We start from the raw sequence: 18,927 nt of genomic DNA on the forward strand, positions 1-18,927 counted from the left end.
TGGAAGTTGCTGCAACGCCCTCTGCTGACCACCAGGTACAAGGCGCAGCCTCGCAGCAGCCTATAACACCTGTGCGTGTGCACCCTGGTCGCCCATACAAGTGCTATTGACGATAAAGGGCAATGCTTCGCCCAGCTCAACGGGTGAAACCAATCAACTTTCAAGACTTAATTCTTTTTAGAGCCCAAATGTTCACAATTCTGGTTTTCAGACGTTCATTTTGTGGTTTAGTTTCAGGCGTTGCGCAGGCCACATTCGTGCCAACTTTGAGCTTTCTATCCCCCTCCGGGAACACCACGAGCGCCGACAGCCACCAAGTCGTGATCGCCCCTTACTGTATGTGCGGCATAGCTAGCAGAGTTCCACAAGGCCAATCAGACGGCCACGTGCTGGCTCAGTGGTAGAGGTAGCGGCCTCACAATCGCAAGGTTTAGAGTTCAAATCCTGGTTCGTGGAGGGGGGGGGGGGGGGGGTCCCAGCCCATCATCTTTCTCGGATCCATAAAATGAGCACCGCTTTGAGGGAAAGTGGTTGTGCTACGGATAGACTCCCCCCTCCCACCATCATAGGAATGTGGAATTTCCACCACAGGGCTGGAAGCAGGAATTGAGCACCAATGCCTCAATGCGGCTCAGGACACCACTTCGACTTCGAGGCAGCTAGATGTTGAGATATTTCTTTCATCTCGGTGACAGTAAAAGAAGATCCTGTTATTACATTTGAACTAGCCTGGTAATGTACAGAGTACATTATAGGAGACGGTTTGGGCAATGGCTCTTCTTCAGAGCACGATGCATCTCACAGCACATGAAGGCCCATTGCTTGAAACGTCACCTTTTAGGCCCTTTTTCCTGTCGTTTGCACTGCCAACACAGCAGCAGGGGCGGCAGCAGGTCACGTGTCCACGTGGCGGTTCGCGGACACAGGCCCCGTGAATCTCGTGGACATGCAAAGACCTCCCAGTATAGCCTACAACAAACTGCTGGGGCAAGTGCTGTTAGCAAGCACCTATGAATGCCGGCATGGCCCACGAGGGGGTGGGTGGCCAGCACCACGCCCGGACGTCTTTGTCTCCCGAGTGGCGATGATGTTTACACACCCCACCAGGTACTCATTTGAGGTTGAGTGTCCCAAGGGGAGGCCCAGGACCGGTTCAGATAATCGTCACCGATGTTGGCCGTGAGCGGGAATCGAACTCGGGTCGCCGCGTTTGTTAGCGCAGCGTAGCGCTAAGGGGCCATCCATTCAGTACGTACGCGTGGAGGGGGGAGGGGTTAACCCAAATGCGTACGCTTGAGTGTAAGGGGTCTACTGACAATGTACGCATCGGAAACGGGGGGCGGGGAGTGAAGCCTCGACAATAATGTGTCCACATTGGCCTTCAAATGAGCCACAGTTCAGTGTCTTCAGCTGTCAGACAACAGGTCCTGCAGGGAGCGGTGGGACTGTGGGAGACGTGTCACTCGCGTGCCACGGTGCCCCTGACTGCAGCCATCACGCTGCTGTGCTTCAGCCCGACATTGGGCGTGTTGACCAAGTCCTTACAATGCGTCACCCGTTCGACTGGGTTCAGTCGGCGTTTGTACCGAGCGGACACGAGGCACACCTTTTTAAAAAGGTACGCAACTTAATTCTTTAATGCAGCCGGCGGTGGACTGTTTACTTAAAACGTTAACATTAATTATTAATCCTTGATCGTTTCTGCGTGGATTAAAATACCGGCCGTTCTATAGGATTCGGGAGGGTGGGGGATGGGTCAAGTTGACAGATTTTTGCGTACCTACGAAATGGATGGCTCCTACCCACTACACTACCACTCCCCATTGTGTACACACACACACGTACACACACACACAGGTGCGCGTGTGTGTGCACGTGCGTGTGTATGTGAGTGTGTGCACGTGCGTGTTGGCGAGCCGTCTTTGAACGGAGGCGTCCCATTGTCCCTTCCTCGTCGGCCCTCAGCCGCCACTCCCCGGGGGGTGGCGACTGCCGCAGACGGGCCCAGCCCCGAGCCCGCACGGAGCTGCTGGGGGCCGCATCTCTCGCGCCGCGCCAGCCCCACGTTGCCCCCCCCTCCCACATTGCCCCCCCGCCCCACATTGCCCCCCCCCCCCCACGTTGCCCCCCCCCCACATTGCCCCCCCCCCACATTGCCCCCCCCCCCCACATTGCCCCCCCCCCCACGCCGCATTCCCAACGTGAACGAGCCAGCGAGCAGGGCGCGTGACTCCAGTGGGCTGACACGACTCTGATGGCGACTCGCAGCGGGGTTAGATTATACCCAGCTCACTGGCAGTACCCGGTTTACCATCACTACACACAGCTCACTGGCAGTACCCGGTTTACCATCACTACACACAGCTCACTGGCAGTACCCGGTTTACCATCACTACACACAGCTCACTGGCAGTACCCGGTTTACCATCACTACACACAGCTCACTGGCAGTACCCGGTTTACCATCACTACACACAGCTCACTGGCAGTACCCGGTTTACCATCACTACACACAGCTCACTGGCAGTACCCGGTTCACCATCACCACACACGGTTCACTATGACAGTACCCGGTTTACCATCACCACACACGGCTTACTGTGACAGTACCCGGTTCACCATCACCACACACGGCTTACTATGACAGTACCCGGTTTACCATCACCACACACGGCTTACTGTGACAGTACCCGGTTCACCATCACCACACACGGCTCACTATGACAGTACCCGGTTCACCATCACCACACACAGCTTTCTACGAGTACCTGGTTTTATTATGACGGTACCAGGTAGGTCAACATGTTGTATTACTATGATGAGTAACTGTACCGACTCCACCAACACTACCCACAGGTGACCGAGTTAGTAATGACCAACAGAGCCTGCCAATATGTCACCTGATACATCAACATAAGAGCTTACTAAGACGTCACCTGACATGCCAACATCACACAGAGCTTACTAAGACAGCCCCCCCCCCACCGTGCACGAGCCAACGCGCCGCATTGCTCCGAGCGAGCGAGCCGTGTTATCGCTGTCCCCATTAAGTTATTCAAACACAAACAGTGGGGGAGCCGCCACGAGAGTGCACGCATTAAGTGCGAGCGCCTTCGCGCACGTGCCGCGCGTCACCTCGGCCGCGTGGAGTCGCGTCGACAGCGCAGGGCCCTCGTGGCCTGTGAGCATCTGGCAGTTCACCAGCATCGATGCCAGCAAGCCTGACGCTGCCGCCGAGACGCCAGGCATCGGGAACCCGACCAGGGTGGGTTGCTCGTGCCGAATCAATGCTGCTGCAATGATTCAGTCTCAGCAGGCCGTGGGGCAAATGAGATTTGTAAAGATTTTTCTTTTTTTTACCTGGGAGAGAATATGCGAGTCATTGCCCGCTCATATTTTGTGACCCAAATCTACACCGGGACATTAAACCGGTAATGTTGACACACCAGGAACAAGGACAGGCAGACGATGGTGACAATTAGACACCGATTATGATGTCAGAGAATTCGGGGCCACGAGCATCACAACGACCGTGGGACCAGGCGGTGGTGTAAGTGGCAGTGGTGGTCTAATAGGAGCTTGCGGACAAGCACACGCACAGTACCCCCACCCGTCCTAGTCGACTACGCAACAACTTTTGCATCCCCGATTATCACGGTTGGCTACGTACGGTGCGAAAGAAGTCCAACATACTGTACATACAACCACCGTTCACTACCAAGTGACGTTACCACGGCGCTTGTGCCATGCCCGATGCACTTGAGGCCACGTGAAGTGTCGAAGGCCCGCTGGCAGGAGTTCACGGAACAGACCCTGCAGCTGCCATGGGTTCACCGACTGAGATGACTAGCAGATGCACCAGCTGTGCTGCCCACTGTGCCAACTCGCTGTGATTTAGCAGCCACTCAGCGCTCCGCTCGTTGTTGTGAGCGTCACGACAACTGAACACACACCGCCCTCCCCGTATAGCCTTCACAGACCTTTGCTGTTAACGAGCACCAATGAAGACCGTCACACGGCACCACACGAGGGGGTGGTGTGGCCAGAACCACGCCCGGCCTGCTTCGTCTCCCCAGTGCTGCCATTTACACAAAACAACCGGGTACTCATTTACGGCTCGGTTGACTTCAGCGAAGCCCAGGATGAGTTCTCTCGTACCACTCGCTCGCCACTGACGTTCGATATCGAACTCAGAGCACCGGGTCTGTAGCGCAGTGTTGACAACTGCCGCGCCACCGCTCTCCACACACGGGCACGTGCGCACAGACTCGCCCAGTGTGGGGGTTGTGGACGCAGCCTCGCGCAATCGGAAACCAATGAGCCCCCATCGTTAAGCCGCGTCCATTCCAACAGGCAACAGTGACGTTGATCAGGCACAAGCAATAGTCACGCAAGTTACCGAATGGTCGCGTGTCTTCCGTGCTCAACTTCCGTAACCTATCGCATTGCTCCCAACATGTTGAGCACACAGTCGGGGTTGGTACGGCCCAGAGGGCAAGCTGCCCCCGGGACCAGGGTCCAGCCAGGAGTGGCCAAGTGGCCGGTGGGAGGGTGCGGTTATCAGGGCGACGATCTGCTGCGGTGAATCGGAGTGCGAAATGGGATCTGATGGGGGCCGTGAGCCCCTGCTGTGATCCGAGCGGTGATACGATCTGTGACCTGGATTAACGATGCGAGTGTTGTGATTATGATCTGCGGGCCTACGCTATAATAGGATCCGTGATCTAGGCTGTGATGTGGTCCGAGGCGAGATATGAGGCGCTATAATTTATTATGGGCCATCATCATAGACCAGCAGTCTGCAACCAAAATAACAAGATACGTCTTTTTCTCACTTGGCAAAAGAAACCTCGATATTTCAAGAGCCGCAATGCACGTTAATACGAGACTGTGGTCCTGAACAAGGAGGCGCAGACCCCCGATCCAGATTGTAATTTACGCCGTTGTCTACGCGAACCAAGCCGTGATACGAGCTCAGATGGGGTGCGATTTGAATGCCATCCGAGCTGCGATCCGATCCGAGTCCAGGGTCCGAGTACACGATATGTGCTGCTGCACGAACCACGATGTGAACCCATCGCCCGAGCTCGTGTGTTATTGTACCGCGTGTTATTCACACAAACCAGATAACACATCGGCGGTCTGTACAGCACGGCCACCACATACCGCAGCGGCATCCGATGTGAGCCGCGATATGGATTGTATTGGTGATCCACGACTTGTAATCCAAGGCGTGACACAATCCACGAGCCGACTCACGACTTGGACTACCTCGCTCTGACGAGCCAACAATCTCTTACTAACATCACAGGGCCCGCCGCACGTGGCGGCACATTCGGAGTGACCTCCACCCACAGCGGTCACCTTCCCTGCTGTGACAACAGAGGCTGGGCAAGTGCGGGTGGATGGGGGCTGGGGAGGGGGGGCATCGGGGGACCCGCACACAGATCCGGCCCAAACCGCGGCCACGCAGCCGCCGTCCCGCCTCACCTTCTGCAGGACTTGCTCCAGAGAGTCGGCATTGGTGAGCTCCTCTTCTCTCAAGCCCGTCTCCTCCTTGCACTCCTCCGACAGGGGCGAATCGTCGGGCCTCACCAGCGCCTTGTGGATGCTGCCGAGCTGCGGCCGCGGGGCGCACGAGGGGGGCGGGAGGGGGCACATCGCCTTAGGGGGGGCACCGAGTCACGAAGTCGACCCCCCCTCCCCCACCATACCGCACTCCCCCCCTAACAACTTCCCTGTCCGCACGCTGTCACCACCGCGGCGGGGCGAGGCGTGGCCGCACCTGCACCGACTGTGTGGGCGAGCACAACCAAGCCCGTGGTGGTGGTGCTGGTGGTGGTGATTTATCCACGAATGAGTGCGAACCCCTCCCTCTCTAGAGGGCTCCTTTCTTGCAGTTTGCGGTGTTCTATTTAGCGAGGGAAGCTTGGTTTAAAAGCGCAGGCTTTCGCGACCAATATAATTATCCAATAATTATGGAGGAAAGCTTCGTCGAGCGAGTTTCAAGGTCAGCTTTTCGGGAGGGTGCTGCCACTGCTGTGTACCTACGTATGGGGAGCTTCTTTCACACCGTACGTAGCCAACCGTGCCAATCGGATGAGAGAAAACCCGAGTGTTGTTAGACATCGGAAGGGGTGGGGGGGTGGGTGACATTTACACCTCCGCACGGATGGATTCAACAATCCGTTGGTGTACCGGCGACTACCGCTCGTCTCGCAGCGCACGCCCCGCGAGCTCCCAGACAGTCCCCCGCCCCCCGCCTAGTCCAAGCGCTAGCCAGGCTCGAGCCCGCTTGGCTTGCGAGACCCGCACACCCGGGCGTGGAGGAGCTCCGACAGAATCCCCCCAACCGCGCCAGGGCCTCGTGGGACACGCGCGTCGCGAGACTCGCACAGGCCAAGCGGGCAAATCCTCGTGCACCACACACAACAGCACTTGCTGTGGACAGAGCCCATCGGCTCAATCCACCGCTGTACGAGGAGCTTGCCCACGCCGTGCTGGGGTTCTGCGGCCGTACTTGCACCTCGCACTGCCCAGCCAGGGTGCAGGGGGTTGGTGACGTGGGGAAGAGTACGGACGCGGGAGCATACAAGTACGGTACAACAGATTTAGCTCGGCCGTCCCCTGCCCAGTATCCTGCACTGTTGACTCGGCGAGCCGAGTTCGATCCCAGGCCACGACTCCGCATCACGGCAAGCGGCATCCAAAATCTTCCTGCCCGCCGCACCCCAAACTCCCCGTGACCAACCCGCACCCCAAGCTCCCCGTGACCAACCCGCACCCCAAGCTCCCCGTGACCAACCCGCACCCCAAGCTCCCCGTGACCAACCCGCACGCCAAGGCGTGGGCTATCAATGACGCACCACCACGAGCCACGCTCAATCCACTACTGGATGGAGGCCAGCCCCGAGCCGTCGCCATCTCACGATCGAGCGACTTCAAAGCTCCACCCAGGCACCTGCGCGCGAACCCATTTCTCATCGCTCCGTCTCCTGCGGTGGATGTACCCAAAGATGCGTTACATGCCGGGGCTGCCCAAGCCAGCTGGTCATTTTTTTAAATTTCCTATCAGTTAAAGGATTCATCTGCTAATCGTCGTTAATCAAGCTCATTGCGACTCGTTATCCGAGTCAAGGTTGACACCAATATCGCCACCACCACCGCCCCCCCCCCCCCCACACAGCAGGGCAGGCCACATGCCACGTGTAAAGTTCTCGCTTCGCTTTCTCATAATCCGCCCGCGTTACCTGCATTGCCCACGGCCGTCTCGTGTAACGTAGTCACCATCACCACTACCACCAACCCCTACCCCCGCTACCACCACCACGTTGGGAGCACGCGCGGCGACACTGCCTCGCCGAGGTTTCCCCCCCCCCCCCCCCCAAGGAGGATCCTGCGACATTTGAGAACTTTGGCCAATTCCATTCGCGCCTCGTTCGGCTTCACGTGGGAGGAACCCGAGGCTGTCAACTCTCATTTCAAAGCTCCGCACAGATGCATTCAACATTCCATCGCTTTCGCGATAACGACCACCGTGGCTGCGCGGAACTGAATGATGGCACCCCCGACACACCCCCACTCCTCCCCGAGCACACCAACGCGAGACCTCTCCGCTACCCCACCACCCAAGACCTCTCCACTTCTCCGTGCCCCCCCCCCACGCCACGCGCAGTCTTTGTCGGTAAGCACCTTGCCGCTGGCGACGTCCAGCGCCTGCCACACGAGGAGGACGATCTCGCGCTCGTCCGAGCCGAGCCGCGCCCCCTGGGAGCCAGCCGTGGCTCCGAACAGCAGCACCACGTAGCTCGGGGTGCCGACTGCGGCGGAGCTCATGACTCGAGGAAGAGACGTCACCTTCAGCCTTGACGAACAACAGCGCAGCAGCAGCAGCAGCTGCACGGGAGGGTGGTGGTGGTGGTGGTGTTCGGGACGTGGCCGCTCGAGGGCCCTGGGTCACCTTCACAATCCACGGGACAAGACGACGAAGGCGGCGGGGACGGGGGGGGGGCGAGGTGACGGGGCGAGTCGAGGTGGAGTGGACGCGCGTCAGGCCGGCGCGCCGAGACTCGCAGATTTAGCCCGTGAGCTGCGGTGTTGGTCCCCCGGTTCGCCTCCAAGCACGGGTTTCGCAATCCTCCGGAGGTTCCACCGAGAAATCGGGCGGTTAGAGGTGGCGGGGGTTGAATAGAGGAGGTGGAGGAGGAGGCGGCGGCAGCGTCCGTGAGTCTTCTCAGCCGCGGGTGGAAGTCGCGCGAGTCCTTACCTGCCTGCTCCGCGCCCACGTAACCATGCAAATGAGGTGACGTCAGCGCGCCTGGCAGCACACCTTGAGCCGTCATTGGCCGCGGTGAGGGGGGATGCGGGTGGAGGGAGCGGGTGGAGGGAGGAGGTGGAGGGAGCGTAGGTGGAGGGGAGAAGGGTGGAGGCAGGGAGATGGAGTGGAGGTGAGCGAGCTGGAGGGAGTGGAGGTAGGGAAGCAGTGGAGGCGGGGAGGGGTGAGAGAGGTGGAGGGGAGGGGGGCGGGTTTGGGACGTGGCAGCCACGGTGATGGTCTCCCCTCCAACGTAAAAAAAACACGTTTTAAATTCAAACGAGTGCGTGCGTGGCCACAGGTATACAGGTGTGAGGCGCACGCGTGGGAGAAGAATCCCGGTGCGATAGGGGCACATGTCGCGCGTGGCAGATATACACGATATCGGTACACAAGTGTGAGAGGTACACAGGTGTGACCAGGTGTACACGCTCGAGGTATACTGGGGTGATAGGTGTACAGGTGAGGTAGGCGGACAGGAGTTAGGGCGAGGTGGAGAGGCGAGTGTTGAAGCGTGGTGAGGTGCACAGGTGAGTTCTGATTGACAGGGGAGTCGCGGGACCTGACCGTGCCCTGCAGCGGTGGGACTCGCGACTCCCCCGGGGCCCCGCTGTTTACCAAGCCCCCACCCCCAGCTGGGTGCTGCGGTGTTCGGGTTGCATCAAACACCCGGGGTGGAGTGGTGGCGAAGAGGGGGGGGGGAATAGGATTTCCAACTTTCATGGTTTTCCTCGGATCGTCCACTTGTTGAGTGACGAAGCTGTCCCTGATAATCCTTAAATATGGATATTATGTGGCTTGGTGCACTACAACAATGGGGTTTACTGCACTACAACAATGGGGTTTCTTCCACTCCACTCCGCTGCCCGCCACGAAGCCCGCGGCAGCAGCCTATGTCACCTGTTATGCATGGGCGGCCGACCGCCAAAATAAGCACCATCCAGGCTTTAACCTGCTTCGCTTCGGAGATCATTGAAAGCAGCCATCTCTTGCCTCCCTCCCCCTCGGGGAACGAACGAACAGGAGTCGGGTTACCTGTGCGCGGAAAAGGGGGGGGGGAGGTGGCGAGGGGGAGTGGAGGTCCCCCGAGGGCAGGTGTCTTCACGACCACCGCCCTGACCCCAACTCTGCCCCCTTCTCTCCTATCCGCCCTCAATTGTCGGTGGAGACAAAGGCGGTCGGGCCTGGTGCTATCCACACCGCCCAGAGCCTCGCGCGCCCGGCAGGCATTAATAGGTGCTCGCCAACAGCGCTCGCTTCCCCTCACCTCTCCCTGACAGGCTGCTCGAGCAAAGGAGGCGGGGATCTTTGTACGGTTCTAAAAACGACTTATTGAAATTGAAAGCGATGCGCGATTAGGAGAGGCATTAGCGAGCACACGCTGTCACTCGATACCCCGCCCAGGAGCGAAACCCATGCAGGGTCGCACCTGCGCACGGCAATGATGCGGTATCCCATGTCGCTCCCTGTCGCTGCAGCGACGCTTCTTCACCAGCGGCACGCCGCCGTGAGCCTGCAATCGGCACGTGCTTGCAATCGGTGACCATTATTCAGCGTGTAACAAAAACAAATAGTTCCTGGGTACTAAGTGTTCTTTTTTTTTTATTGATTATGCCTCAAAAGTAAAGAAAATGGCTATTATTCCCCACAAACTTTGCTTTTGTGACCAGGGCAGTGATATTTTGAGATGAACCTATTGTCAATGAGAAAACGTGGTGTGCATTTGTCTTTCGTTCACATAAAGTCCTGGTCACAAAATAAAAGTTTGTGGGGAATCATATCCATTTAATATAGTTTTTAGGCATAAGCAATTAAAAAATAACACTTTGTACCAAGGAACAAAAATTGTGTTACATAGTGATATAATTATAATACATTAATGCATCTAATCTTGTACGTTCCACAAGCCGCCTCCTCCTCCCACCCCTTCACCACACTCCTTTACCTGTGCACGTTGTGCAGGCTGGTCCAGATGTCTTGTGACCCCCGTTTAATTCTCTAAAACCTAATATTTTTTTTAAAGGTAAGGCTTTACTTAAAACAGACATGAATATGCAAATTATAAATCGGGGTGAATTATTTGGGGAAGTCACAAGAGATTTGGAGCACCCTGGACAGTCCACTGCGAGCTAAGAGCCTCCTCCTTCACCTGTACACAGCCCTCGTTCACCTGTACGATACACCTGTAAATAAATACCCCGGGACCAAACCCCCATGCATGTCCTGCTCAATCATTTACCTGCCTCCACACACACACACCTGTGCTGTACACCTGTACACAAACCCTCGTAGCCATGCCCCACACCTTGTGCTCCGCGGCTCTTTGGCTGGGCTGAGGCTCACTCACGAGCAGGGACCGCAAACTAAAGTCGCGAGTTCGAGTCCTCGACACATCGCGAATGACGAAGACGCGAGTGAATGTCGCGTACCGTACGCGTTCATCACGGACTGCTCCCCCCCCCCCATCTCCCATAGCCTCACCGACTCGCAACGGTGGGGGCTCAGTGGGGATCGGCATTGAGGCCGGGGCTGAGCCGGATCCTAGTGCAGAGATTAGATCGGAGAGACGACACAAATGAACCCTGCTGATCTCGTCAAGCAGCATAAACCTTCACGCCAATTTCGGTCATCCTCGCAGCGGGGAGGGGCGTTTGGCTGGGCCATCCAACAGAGACGGCGGTCACCGCGCGCTTCTGCGGCCGTCTGGAACGCTCTTCCGATATTAGGAAGCCGCTAGAGCTATGCACTTTTAAAATCTAGATTGACAACTCGTTTATTTAGAACTGCTTTTTGTGTTTAGTTTGTTGTCCTTCCCCCGCACCTCCGATTAGCGCGGTTGATTACAGACGCTGCGAAAGAAGTTCAACTTAAACACACACGCACGCAGAGAGAGACACGCACGCAGAGACACGCACGCAGAGACACGCACGCAGAGACACGCACGCAGAGACACGCACGCAGAGACACGCACGCAGAGACACGCACGCAGAGACAGGCAACCATTGTAACATCGTTTATCCACGTTGAGAGCTGTGATTGTGACCGTCAGCCATGGTCAATCCACTGCTGGATGAATGCGTTCCCGAACCGCTGTCACCTCTCATGGTAATAATCCGCCTGGCAGCTGCCCACGAGCTGATTTCATCGCTCCATCTCCTTCTCGGGCGGTGCCGTTCCATCGCCAATGACTTTCTGTTATCGGTGTTGGCGAAGTCATTAACCCGCGGGTGTGCTCTAATCCACGTGCTCCACTCAACGGGGGAAATTAATCCCCGGCGCGCGCGCGCGCGCGCGCCTCTGATTTAAGCACCTGGTTCTCAGTTTGAATCGATTGTAATTGAAAGTCGCGTACCGCAGATGACATTTAATTAGAGGGTAATCTGCCCGTGAGTTTTTGGCGCTGCACGCGCCCAGGCGCCTCCACACTTGAGATGATTTTCCAAGTCGTGTCCCTTAATTGGTTTGTGGGTTTTTACCCGCCGCGCATTGCGAGTTAACCATTAATTTGTTGGTTTTGTGCAATTTCCTGGCCGCGGTTTTAATTCACCGCCATCCGACGTGGTCTATCCACTACTGGATGAACGCTACCTCAAAGCCGCCACCAAAATACCGAGACACGGTGTAACCGCTGCTGGGTGACGGCATCCTCACGCCGTCGCCATTGTTACGTCAGTTCTGCGATGCCACGCATCCAATCTCGCGCCCGTGGAGACACCGCCTGAGCTACAGCTAAACCGAATTGTTGAGCGACATCTGAGCGCGTTCTTAGCCTCCAGTTTACCACCCCGCCCTGACCAGCGTGGTGAAATATACTCAAATACCCCCCCCCCAACCTCGCGGCACGAGACCTTCATCCAACAGTGAATTGACAAAGAGGCTGTGGATGGAACTGCGAATGACACCCGTTGGCTTTATCTGCCCTGCCCCCCCCCTCTATCCCTCTTGCGGAGGAGATGAGCGCGACCAGAGGGGTCGTTCCGCGTGGCCCCTGGGGTCGCTTCGGGTGAAGCTAATCGCCAGTTGGTCACTCATCCACCCAGCCGTGGGCAGCAGCATCCGACGGGATCCCCACATTAAGCCCTTGCCCGCGTGTAAGCGATGTCACGCGCTCCTGCACACGTTTAACCATTTACACAACCAACTCCCGCAGCGCTGAGCAGCGGGGATGAGTTCAGTTCAAATCCTGTTTGGGGTGTTTACTGAAGCCTTTCATCATCGTCACCATCATCATTATCCTTCAGGGGTCGAAAAAAATGAGTGCCATTTTGGCAGTGCCGGATTATCCGAGTAGCAAAAGTAGCTACACATGCTACGGGCCCGCACCTTCAAGGGCCCCGCGATAAATGCCGGTTCAGTGATTCTGCACTTGCTCTATTACTATAGTACTATACCGCCTTCAACTTCTATGAAGGACTGGTTGTTTAAGGTTAGCGATTTTTCGTATTATCTGGCTGTATAGCAAATGAAAAATATTATTACTTTACTGTGCAAGTTAAACATTTTTTTGAAATATTTTTTTTCAAATAAAATCTCGGGCCCCTTCATAACATATGTTACAGGCACTGCACGGGTTTAATCCGGCACTGCATTGTGGGGGAAATGATAGGTGATTATCCCATGGATAAAATCTCTTCCGCCATCGTAATGTGGACATTTAGTTGAGAGCGAGCGGCTCACAATCGAAAGTTTGAGAGTTCGAATCATGGTGAAGTCCATCAATCCCTCCGGGGTCGATAAAATTAGTATTGCTTTGTGGGGATACTCAACAGCGATTGTTATATCGATCAACTCGCCATAGCACCCACGGCAATGTGGAATTTCCACCACTGTCCCTGCAGGTCTCCAAACAGGAGATGCGTACCAATGCCTCAACGTTCATTTGAGCAGCAGGAAATCACTGACTTTCTTTTCGCTATGCCAAAGGTCAGAGTCAGAATACTTATAAATCCTGGATAAATCCGATGAGCTATGAAGCTCTTTTTTCACATCTGTCCGGTAGGGGCAAGGACCATGAGGTCACGACCAGGAACAGATTATTTGACAGTGGTGCACAAATAACAAAAACACTTTATAACACATTCTTCAAGCCTTCAAACGTTTCGGGTAAGGGCCGTCCATAAATGACGTCACGTGTTTTTGGACAATTTTTGACCCCCCCTCGTCGTCACACGGCGTCACAAGTCAGACCCCCCCTCAAATATGACGTCACAAAGCTCTGCCCCTCTAAAAAAAAAAACCATGCTTCAAATCGCTTTAAACTATTGTCATTGTAGTGCGTATTTAATGTGGCGCTGCACTCTGATGTTGTAGGAGAAAACATTTATTAAAACGTCTATTTAATTAAGTGGAACGTGTTGTCTATATTTATTTAAAGGTGCGCATTTTGATGTGACGTCACATTTCTCAAACCCCCCCTCCCTTGTCACACATCGTCACAAATGTCTGACCCCCCCCCCCCCTAGGTGCGTGACGTCATTTATGGACGGCCCCTAAGGGTCCTTTTTTTCTTCACAGCACACAGAGGCCAGGTAGCTTGTGTACGAATGCTGAACTTATTTCGCACCGTACGTTGCCAACGTTGCTAATCGGAGGTGCGGGATGAGGAAGAGGATGCGAGATGTATCTTGGTGTCCATAATCCCTCTATGCGCTATGCAGAAGGACCATCGCCCGAAACGTCGCCTTATACTGTCCCCTCGTAAAGGCGACAGCCGCTGCGGGGCTCCCCCCCACGTGCTCCCGGCTCCAGCGACTTGGCCCCGCCTAGCGCTGCTCGCGATTGGTTGGCGTAAACCGCCGGAGTAAACGCACTCGCCATTGGTCAACGGGAGCCGGAACCGGGGGAGCGGGGGGGGCTTCGCGCGACCAATGAGGCGCGCCGTAGGTGGTCGCTAGGCTGGAGGGAGGAGGCGGCGTTGGCGATGGCGATGGCGGACCCCCCGGTGGAGCTTCTCTTCTGTGACTCCTTCAAGCACGGGGGAGTCGAGGTGAGCGGCCCGGGCGAGGCGGGCGAGGAGCCACGGAGGGGAGGTGGAGGGGGGTTCCTGCGGGAGGTCGCAGCGCAAGCCGAGAGGCGCCAGGACGCGACCGCGGCCAGCGTCGGCGCAGGCCCCGTGTTTACATCCACTAGGCCTCGCTGCTGCTGCTGTTGCTACTGATGTTGCTCATGATGTTGCTAACTTGTTACTGCTATGGCTGCTGCTGCTACTGATGTTGCTACTGATGTTGCTAACTTGTTACTGCTATGGCTGCTGCTGCTGCTACTGATGTTGCTCATGATGTTGCTAACTTGTTACTGCTATGGCTGCTGCTGCTACTGATGTTGCTACTGATGTTGCTAACTTGTTACTGCTATGGCTGCTGCTGCTACTGATGTTGCTACTGATGTTGCTAACTTGTTACTGCTATGGCTGCTGCTGCTGCTGATGTTGCTACTGATGTTGCTAACTTGTTACTGCTATGGCTGCTGCTGCTGCTACTGATGTTGCTACTGATGTTGCTACTGATGTTGCTAACTTGTTACTGCTATGGCTGCTGCTGCTGCTACTGATGTTGCTACTGATGTTGCTAACTTGTTACTGCTATGGCTGCTGCTGCTACTGATGTTGCTAAATTGTTACTGCTATGGTTGCTGCTGCTACTGATGTTGCTAACTGGTTACTGCTATGGTTGCTGCTGCTGCTACTGATGTTGCTAACTTGTTACTGCTATGGTTGCTGCTGCTGCTACTGATGTTGCTAACTTGTTACTGCTATGGTTGCTGCTGCTACTGATGTTGCTAACTGGTTACTGCTATGGTTGCTGCTGCTGCTACTGATGTTGCTAACTTGTTACTGCTATGGCTGCTGCTGCTGCTACTGATGTTGCTACTGATGTTGCTACTGATGTTGCTAACTTGTTACTGCTATGGCTGCTGCTGCTGCTACTGATGTTGCTACTGATGTTGCTAACTTGTTACTGCTATGGCTGCTGCTGCTACTGATGTTGCTAACTGGTTACTGCTATGGTTGCTGCTGCTGCTACTGATGTTGCTAACTTGTTACTGCTATGGTTGCTGCTGCTACTGATGTTGCTAACTGGTTACTGCTATGGCTGCTGCTGCTACTGATGTTGCTAACTTGTTACTGCTATGGCTGCTGCTGCTGCTACTGATGTTGCTACTGATGTTGCTAACTTGTTACTGCTATGGCTGCTGCTGCTACTGATGTTGCTAACTTGTTACTGCTATGGTTGCTGCTGCTACTGATGTTGCTAACTGGTTACTGCTATGGCTGCTGCTGCTACTGATGTTGCTAACTGGTTACTGCTATGGCTGCTGCTGCTACTGATGTTGCTAACATGTCACTGCTATGGTTGCTGCTGCTACTGATGTTGCTAACTGGTTACTGCTATGGCTGCTGCTGCTACTGATGTTGCTAACATGTCACTGCTATGGTTGCTGCTGCTACTGATGTTGCTAACTTGTTCCTGCTATGGCTGCTGCTGCTACTGATGTTGCTACTGATGTTGCTAACATGTCACTGCTATGGCTGCTGCTGCTACTGATGTTGCTAACTTGTTCCTGCTATGGCTGCTGCTGCTACTGATGTTGCTACTGATGTTGCTAACATGTCACTGCTATGGCTGATGTTGCTACTGATGTTGCTACTGATGTTGCTAACTTGTTACTGCTATGGCTGCTGCTGCTACTGATGTTGCTACTGATGTTGCTAACTTGTTACTGCTATGGCTGCTGCTGCTACTGATGTTGCTACTGATGTTGCTAACTTGTTACTGCTATGGCTGCTGCTGCTACTGATGTTGCTACTGATGTTGCTAACTTGTTACTGCTATGGCTGCTGCTGCTACTGATGTTGCTACTGATGTTGCTAACTTGTTACTGCTATGGTTGCTGCTGCTACTGATGTTGCTAACTGGTTACTGCTATGGCTGCTGCTGCTACTGATGTTGCTAACATGTCACTGCTATGGTTGCTGCTGCTACTGATGTTGCTAACTGGTTACTGCTATGGCTGCTGCTGCTACTGATGTTGCTAACTGGTTACTGCTATGGTTGCTGCTGTTACTGATGCAGTTCAGGTTGGTCATGCTGTTACTGCTGCAGCTGTTGCTGTTATTAATGTTCCAGGACGTGCTGTCAACAGCTGATGCTATTGTCACTGCTGCATATACTGTTGCGAGTGCAGATCGTGTTGTTACTGCGGCTGTTTTGCAGCAGACGATGAAGACCATCATGTTATTCCTGCTGTTGCCAGTTTGAGTGCATGTTGCTACTGCTGCACGTTATGCAGCCAATGCTGTTATTGTTTTTATTTATATGTACTGCTGCTACTGATATTTCTGAAGCTAAAACAACGAATGCAGTTGCTACTGCAGTTAGTATTGTCATTACTGCTGATACCTGTGTTACTGCTGCTGTTGGTATTGATGCTGCAGATGCTGTTATTGCTACTGCTACTTTATACCTGATGTAGCCGATGCTGCTAATTCTGTAACTAATGATTCTGATGTATCTGCTACTGCGGGTGTTGTAACATGCACTTCTATTGTAATAACTGCTGCATCACATCCAGCTGATGCAATTACTGCTGCACCTTTGTCAATAAATTTGGTTCTACTGTTGCTGCAGATATTTCAGATTTTTGCTTACTGCTCTACCTAATACAGCTGCTGTTGATATATGCGTGCTCCTGCCGCACCTGGTGATACTGCTGCACTTGTTGCTATTGCTGCCGTTACTAGAACGATTACTGCTATTACTTTAACTATTGCTACTTGAAACTCCTGTAGCTATTACTGGAGTTAATGTGGCTGTGCTTACTCTTGCAGGCCTGCTCTGCATGTTGTTTCCCCCGCCTGTATTGGTCGTTGTTGCTGTTCCTGCTGTTCATTTTGTTTACGAGTGTTACTGCTGTTGCTACTACTTAATTTTAATGCTGCTAATGTTGCTATTGTAGCGAATGATACTGCCGCTGCTGTTTATAACGTGCTACGATGAAGGGGGGAGTGTGTGAACGCGCTGCGGCAATGGGAGTGTGAGCCAAGCAGAAGGAGCGCCGCTGTGAGCGTCGTCATCTCGATAATGGGGGTGGGGGGACCCCCCCCTGTGTTGGACTGCAGCAAAATGGGCAGGTGGACATGGTCCAGTTCCCCGGGCCTGTGCTCATCCAGGAGGTGCGCGTCATCCCGCAGGGCGTCCGCGCACACAGCAACCTGCCGGACCCCTGCGCTTATGGGTACAGCTCGCTCACTTTCCCACACGCTCACTCGCCCACTCACTCATGTTCAGCTTGAACAGATGCGTGCTCACTCGGTTGACACCAACATGCAGTCACAATTAGTTTACACACCGACTCTCGGTCACCCCGCACGCTTGCTCGCACCTCCGATTAGCACGGTTGGCTATGTACGGTGCGAAAGAAGTTCAACCTACATTGCTCGCTCATAATTAATTTGGCTGCTCGCTCATGCGCTCACTCAAATTTTAGCCAAACGTTTGCTCCGTCACTAACTCACATGCTCACTCACTCTGTCAACAAGCTCACAAGCTTGCTCCGTCAGCTCACTCGCTCACGCAAAGTTAACTCGTGTCCACTCGTTCACCTCGCAAGCTAGATCACTTGAACTTTCACCCTCACAATTTCACTCACAGTCAACCAGTCACTCACTTGCTCACGCACTGCTCGCTCAAAGAGTCGCATTTAATTGGCCACTCTCGTAATCATTCCCCAAATGATTGTCCGTTCTGCTCACACATACACATTGAATTCTCAGCAGTCGAGGAAGCTTATTTGCTTCTTTTCTTCATCTGTCATCATTTTAAGCAGATAGTGCTGAACCATTCACCTGAAAGTGCATGCAATATCAATCCGAGATAAATCGCCACATGGACTGAGTTGCACACACACAGACAGTGGGGAGAGGCATGTTTTTTCTTAAGTGTGCCAGTGTTTGAGAATGCCAGTTCCTCCAGAAAAACGCGATTATGCGATCGCAAGATTTCACGCAAAATCAGCCAAAGTCCGCATATTTATGCGGGGGGTGCGTTTTTTCAAATACGCCGCACTTTCGCCGCATAAATTGCAGATTTCCGCGCGCAAAATATGCGGGCTTGCATGATTTCATAATCCTCGCATTTTCGTTGCAAAAAGTCACATATATCTTAGCAGAAAGTTGAAAAATGTTGCGTTTACTTCACACAAGCGCAGCCATTTCCCCTGTTGCCATGGGAACGTTATGAAGTGACGTCACTCATTACGCGACATCTTTGAAAAGCTGCAAACCCCGCGATGCCAATGAAACCATGATGAAGCCCGCAAATCTTTCTCATTTGCCAACAAACATAAGCGCAAAAGACCGCGCAAAGCAGTTCCCCAGTGTGTTACATGACAGTGGGGGCAAATTATTTTGCATAGCTACCTCTGTAAAACAGGAAGCACACATTTTATTTTTTAATATTTTATTTATTCATTTTTACAGAAGTTGTAGCATATTCATTTTGTAAAGCTACAGAACTTGTTCGACTCAATGTTTTGTAAGTTTGAGCCATCTGTTTGTTAAGGTCTGAAATAAAACAAGATGAGAACTTAAATATTCCCAGCACTTTCTGTGATGT

General features: G+C 53.9%; 2 protein-coding genes across 9 annotated transcripts in view; one reads left to right on the plus strand and one right to left on the minus strand.

The window, feature by feature from the left end:
- The window catches only part of ESRP1 (epithelial splicing regulatory protein 1), a 33,395-nt gene extending 25,099 nt beyond the window's left edge, over positions 1-8,296 (minus strand). For all 5 annotated transcript variants that reach the window (XM_078601798.1, XM_078601797.1, XM_078601794.1 and 2 more), the window contains exons 1-2: positions 7,693-8,296; positions 5,491-5,619 (exon numbers count right to left, since the gene is read on the minus strand). In XM_078601798.1, the coding sequence (XP_078457924.1) occupies positions 5,491-5,619; positions 7,693-7,836 (273 nt within the window). In that variant the 5' untranslated portion in view covers positions 7,837-8,296. The remainder of the gene's footprint in view (positions 1-5,490; positions 5,620-7,692) is intronic.
- A 5,881-nt stretch (positions 8,297-14,177) lies between these two features.
- The window catches only part of VIRMA (vir like m6A methyltransferase associated), a 59,062-nt gene continuing 54,312 nt past the window's right edge, over positions 14,178-18,927 (plus strand). For 2 of the 4 annotated variants that reach the window (XM_078601800.1, XM_078601801.1), the window contains exons 1-2: positions 14,178-14,300; positions 17,433-17,548. In XM_078601800.1, coding sequence (XP_078457926.1) covers positions 14,235-14,300; positions 17,433-17,548 — 182 coding nt within the window. In that variant the 5' untranslated portion in view covers positions 14,178-14,234. The remainder of the gene's footprint in view (positions 14,301-17,432; positions 17,549-18,927) is intronic. The other 2 variants (XM_078601799.1, XM_078601802.1) reach the window with 2 other exon arrangements.

The sequence above is a fragment of the Lampetra planeri genome, chromosome 17 (assembly GCF_965212315.1).
Source record: "Lampetra planeri chromosome 17, kcLamPlan1.2.h2, whole genome shotgun sequence".
Lineage (NCBI taxonomy): Eukaryota > Metazoa > Chordata > Hyperoartia > Petromyzontiformes > Petromyzontidae > Lampetra > Lampetra planeri.